This window comes from Phalacrocorax aristotelis, chromosome 3 (assembly GCF_949628215.1).
Source record: "Phalacrocorax aristotelis chromosome 3, bGulAri2.1, whole genome shotgun sequence".
NCBI classification, from domain to species: Eukaryota; Metazoa; Chordata; class Aves; order Suliformes; family Phalacrocoracidae; genus Phalacrocorax; species Phalacrocorax aristotelis.
The window spans coordinates 73,777,875-73,784,140 of NC_134278.1; the positions used below are offsets into that span (position 1 = coordinate 73,777,875).

At 43.7% G+C, this 6,266-nt stretch overlaps 1 protein-coding gene across 2 annotated transcripts in view; it reads right to left on the reverse strand.

Annotated features, from left to right (window-relative positions):
- Positions 1–6,040, reverse strand: part of GRM1 (glutamate metabotropic receptor 1) — a 195,485-nt gene extending 189,445 nt beyond the window's left edge. For both annotated transcript variants that reach the window (XM_075088000.1, XM_075088001.1), the window contains exon 1: positions 5,149–6,040. In XM_075088000.1, coding sequence (XP_074944101.1) covers positions 5,149–5,911 — 763 coding nt within the window. In that variant the 5' untranslated portion in view covers positions 5,912–6,040. The remainder of the gene's footprint in view (positions 1–5,148) is intronic.
- Positions 6,041–6,266: the final 226 nt, after the last annotated feature.

The window sequence follows — 6,266 nt, forward strand, 5'->3', positions numbered from 1 at the left end:
CTCACTTTTTTCCCTGATCACAAAACCTCTGAAGATGGTTAGCGAAGCTAGTTAAATGGAGAAAAAATTAGATAGGAATATGCATTTGTGAACACACATCTCAGACACAATTTACAACACTTCATGAGGTTAACCTTTTAGAGCATTTTTGTAATTGTGGGTACCTATAGATATATTTGTAAACTCTGAAATTTCAAACATTTGAATTTGAGTTGCTTTTCTCTATTGCCTGGTCACAATTCTAACAGAAAGTATCAATCATTGAGTGACACCATGGAATTAGTAATATAACATTGTTCGAAATGGCTGTAGGAACACCCTGTGAGAAATTAAGCACAACTGTATGAAAATTATTCCTTTGAGCTATTTGATGGATATTGCCCCACTTATCTTTAAACAGAAGTATTATTTTCTAGCACCTCTAAAGCTACTTTTTAGTGAGTTCTACTGAAAGAACTTATTTCCTGTAAAACTTGAAAGAAAATGCAAGATTCACTCCCTGCTATCCTCTTTCCAACATACATAACCATGCCTGTGAGTTTCCTGTACTTTACTACAATGGAGCACGTGCAGCAGTCAGGTTATCAAAAATCATTGTGAAGATAACCTACCCACCATCTACTTGCATTTGAAAGTCTTTACAGTTGTGCCATCTGCTTCAACATAGTTCATTTTAAGACTTATACTCAAGCAAAAGGAACAGCCTGGCAATACAAATCTGACAAAATTGATCAACACCAGAAACAACCCAGTGATGTCAGTAAAATTAATCTATAAACAATCAAAATTTGGTGCAATTAACTTAATCATTCCATTTCCAAAGTGGTTTCTACAAAGCCCACGTGTTAATCTGTTGGAATGGAAATCTTGTTTAAAAAGGGGTATTTGTACACTAAAGTGTAAGAATGGTCCATAAATCACAAATGGCACTCAAACGGATCTATTCTGCACATTCAGATTTTGTTTTCACAGAATCAAAAATCTCACATACATTTTATAAGGCTAACACGTATGCAACAATGTAAATGAAAAGCCAGGCACAGGCATTAAGTATTTCTATTTGCTTATTCGGAAGTTATATATTTGGAAGATGAAGTGATAAAAACACTTCTTACACCATCATCTTTCCTGCTTCTTGTATAAGAGGAACAGCTAAGGGTGAGGGATCTGATGGAGACTCTGTGTTGATGACTAGCCAGGGTACAGGTGTCTTGTGGGTTTTTGGAAGTTGGTGTAACCCTCAGCAATCTCACAACCGCTCTCCATTTTCTGGAGACAACCCTTTTAACCTCTGTGCCTTCAGTGTCAAACCACCACAGAGGTGGTGCCCACCATCTCTGCTTATCGTTTCTTGCCTCATCCCAGAGGCAGGCCAGGAGCTCTTCTCCAGGCAAGGAAGAAAGCGCCCCCTGTAAGTCTTCGATTTTGCCAAATAACCAGTGGCTGCCTGGTAAATTGAGAATAATACCTGACTCTGAGGTTATCTCACCAAAGACCAGAATATCTCACTTGGAAAGTAACCATTAGCAAGTGCAGTTCTTTCTGCCCTTATCGCACTCAGGATTGTGCCCAACTTAACACATGTGCTTTTGATGTCTTTGATTTCCATAGGAAGCCTTGGCTCGGAGTCAGACATTCCCTTATGTACATTTCCAGATAAGAATGATTCTGAAGCCTAGGAGCCAAGATATACACACGCCAACACTGAATTACCTTTCAAGAACCCTTAAAAAAGATAATAGCCTTCAAAATGCCTTGCAGCTACTATAAGGTCACGCAGCCTTCCACCAGCAGGTGCACAGATTTCTCACATCATTTAATGACTGCTTCCCACTCTGGAAAAAAGGCACTCTCACGATGTGCAACTACGCTTAACGGAGACATGTAATAAAATGACCAAACATACTAACTTGCCTTTCTTTGTTCTTGAATATGGAGCATTATGCGTCAGGTTTACTCTAAAAGGAGCTATGTGTTCTGTGTGCCTTTGAAAACAGATTTTATTCACTAGCTGAGAAGTTTCCACTCAAGCGCAATGTTTATAAATCTTAATAAACAACTGTGCAAAAAAACCCCACCCCAAAACAAGTATGGGATACCTCCATGCAACTTCATGTACTGGTGTATAAAGATTGCGTACAGTTAAGTGTCATCAAGACCAATTAACACTAATTATCCTATTAACACATGAAGAATAAACTTTCATGTCAAATGCAAAGTAGGATATTGGGGACCACTTACAGACATCGTGCTACAGGTTGGGTGACTTTATTATCTTCATTCTTGTGGCATGTGTAGGCTTCAGGTTAAGAAACATGAGCACCGAATTGTGGTATTTATTTCTTTTTAAAGGTGTCATTGTGCAGAGTGGTGCTGTTTTGGGCATTCAAATAACTCCAGCTAGAGTATAGAGTAAACAGAGCAGTTGATGGTTCAGCCTGTCTGAGAAAGGGTGCATCACCTCTGGGCTATTTATTTCTGGGGCCCTGGGCGGGTATAGACTGAGGAGCAGGGCTAGCAGACACAGGTAGTCAGTCAGCTCAGTGGTCTCATTGCATCCCCTTGTGGCTGGGTGGCTACAAGAGCTGAGGATTGTCCATCCCCATGCGAGTGAGGGGGTCAGGTAGAAACTAAGCAGCTTTTCTGCTCTCAAGAGGTGATCAGACTGGATGTAGGGTACTAGAAAGTGAAAAAATTAACTTCTTCACAGTGTCAACCTGTGCATTTCCTAGAAATGCGCCCATTTCTCACAGTCCCTGCTGAAGTGATTCTCCAACCCATGATACCCTAGAATTCCTCCCAGCTCATTTTGCAGCCCACCATAAAGACAGTGTAGAGGCCTATGAGTAAGTGTGGAGGAGGAATGTTTCTTACTACACTTTATCCCCGTATTTCCAAACATAGCAAGGATGGAGCAGCTCCTGTTCACGCAGACTATTATTCAGAGTGGATTTGTGTTGTCTGCGAAGCGTGATCCTACCTTTAGCACACCAGCAAGCAGATTTCTCACAGTGAATGCATGGGATTTGAAACAACAGAAATAATGTAACGATGTAACAATTTACACTGATCTTCATGAGTACTAATTTCACTTTCAATCAATAAATAAATGAATAAATAGAAGCTCTTTGGAATCCACCCAACAGCAATTGGGATGGGGTTAATAACTTTTCTGTCTGGAAGGGAACATAGAAATTGAAGCTTGTTACATATTGCCAGTGGAATTTGTAACTTGAATCTAACAGTAAAGGTATGGCAGATATAGATCAATAATTATTTTAAAAAGCAAACATGAGCTGCATAATCTGCAAAATTCTTGTGATGTTTCCTAAGAGGAGTCTGTTGCCTTGTGGGGGTAGAATTAATCCACTATTTTCAAATGTATCACTTTAAAGTCTATAAAAATATCTTGCAACAAGCATTTTTCATCAGTCAGCAAGATATTTACAAAAATAGATATTTAATTAAAATTTCTCACAGGCAATGACTGAAATTACTACTTATCTTTTAAAAACAGATGAACAAATAACCTTCATGATCTGTGGTCTTTTCCAAAAGAGGTAACGTTAACGAGAGTTACATCTACAGAGTGAGAGAGCAAGGGAGCAGGTCCCTTGAGGCAGCTACTCAGGCACTGTGGATTAGCATAGCTCCCCGAAGTGCACTGAAGAGATGCGAGATGGCGATTTACAGCAAGAAAGAAACTACCCCTTTCATGTTTATTTTTCACCCTGGCCTGCCACAAGATCCAATCTTCTCTGTCAGCAATAGAGAATCTTAATAGCTCATGTCCAACTCTTGCTAGCAGTTCGTTTCCTCATCTGAACAGGGCATAAAATGAACTGCAAATACCAGGTCACTGTCTCCTGCTCTTACTCTCCCCTCCCGCCCCCCAGATTGCAGCACTTTCATGTTTTAGGTGTCCGGTTCAATCCAATTCACCTCTGACTGTGGCATATGCAATTCCTCCTGGAGATTCTTTTATTTATTCATCATAATGTATCTTCTTAACTCTTTTTACTTAGTCATGTCTGTGAGAATTAAAGGTGTGGAGTCAGCTCAGTAACCAGAGGGAATCATAAATCAAATCCATACAAGAGATACAGTCAGATAAACACAATAGCTGCAAAACTATAGCAATAATGTGGTCAGGTTTGCAGTTTTGTACTTAAAAAATCACATTTTGAGGACCATAACAAGACTATAGGAATGTCACAATAATATATCAGAAGAGTTTGCCTTCTATCAAATGCAATTACTTCTGTAATCTATGTTGGTCCACCTAGCCTGGCTATAAACCAATGTCTCCTTTTAAAAATACCCTTACTTTTGATATTTTTCTGTTGATATTTAAAAATAATAAAACCTGTTGACTATGAACAGATTGGACAGAGCAGTATTTTTTAGCATTGCTCAAGCTGTATGAGAACATGCTTGCCCAGACCTGCTGACAAACTACCCACTGCCCTTTCCTTCCCACAGGGCATGGCTTTGCAGGGGCTACCTGGAATGCAGAGGGATTTTCAGATTTCTTTCCTCTGTGTCCGCAGTCCCAGAAAATAAGTTCACATGCAGCAAAGCAGCTAATCCAGGAGTCCCTGCCGAGCCATCACTTTGTTTTGCTTAGGCAGAAATGCCAAACTTCCTGTGATGGCAGCAACCGAGCGTGTAAGTGAGACCTGTTCACCAGCCTCATGCACAACCTCCTGTCTCCACGACGGCGCAGCCAGAGCTGCCATCAGCTCGGACCTAGATCTGCTCGCATCTGTTAACTTTTTATTTAGAAACACATGAACCACTGCGTGTGTGAATGAGGACGGGGGCCGGGACCGCAGGGGAGACGGCCTGGTTTCTTGCAGACTTCCCTGTGCTGCTGCAACCCTGTTTGCCATGGCCACGGCACCCAGGGCCCGGGGTCTCCTCCATGCCAGGGGAAACCACATCCCCCGCCCAACACTATTCCCCGTTCACTTTATGGTCTCCCTGGGTGGCAGCGGCCGGCGCTCCCTCGGGGAGAAGCTGCTCCCCCAGGGTCCCAGTAGGTAATGCAGCACATTGCAGAGCCCCTGCGGAGGACGCAGTGCCCCAGGGCCAACCAGGGGGCAGCTGGGGGCTCCTGGGGGAGGCTCTGGGCTGCCCCATACCTACCTTCCGTGTGGACAGCGGAGACGTAGGTCCAGTTGTAGCGCTTGACAATGTCGAGCATGGCCCTGGCTTGCAGCGTGTCGGAGGGAACCACCCTGAGGAAGTATTTATACAGCGTTTTGTCGCTCAGGTCGATGCTGGTGGCAGAGTAAGCGATCTGGGGGATGTCGAAGAGCTGGAGCAGATTTTGGACTTGGATAGCAACTGAGCTGGAGCCAGGGCCGATGACTCCTGCAATGGGCTTTTTCACTCTGGTCTGGGGCTGGGGCTGTGAGTCGGAAACGCAGCGGGTGCCTCCATCCCTGTCGTCCCTGATGGAGATGAGGGAGTCCCGTATGAACTCGATGCTCTGCTCCAGGGCCACCGAGGAGTGCCAGCAGGAGTCTCGTATCTCACTGCCTAGGGTGATGTTCGGTAGCAGGATCGGGTCAGCATTAATTTTATCCAAAGTGTGAAACATGGCTTCGACTCTCTGGATGCCGTACTGCTCCCGGATTTCCCCGCATTTCCTCTCGGGCACTTTCTCAGCTGGTGGCTGGTGATGGACAGAGAAGAGGGCCCCAATGATGACATCCCCATCCATCCGAGCTACTGACCGCTGTGAGGAGGCTGCAGAGAGAAGCACCTTCCGCCCAGTGCTCCTGGGCAGCACATCCATCTCCAGGAGCAGAGCAGGGAAAAAGACCAGCAGCATGCCAATCATTTTGTTGCACGATGTCATCCAGACCCAGGTTATCAACTTCATGGGCTCCTCTTGCCTGCACATGGTTTAAGGACATGTAGGAAATGGCATCCGCTTCCACCCACCAGTGCCCAAATTGCTCCAAATACCATCACAGCGAAGTCTTACAGCATCACTCTCAAAGGAGCCAACGCAGCTGTTATCCTAGTGACTTTTAACCTGGTGGCACAGAAAAAAGGGAATAAAACATGCTAATTGGGAAATCAATGTCAAACCAGGGCTCGATAAAGCAACTCCGCACAGTTCAAGACAACTGCTTTTACAAATGCCCAGGTCAATTTGCTTCGGTAAAGGCTCTCAGAAAGAAGTTTCAAGACTGATTAAAATGTGTATTTATTTGCCTTGACATACGATCATGCACCCTCACATATGTTAAATT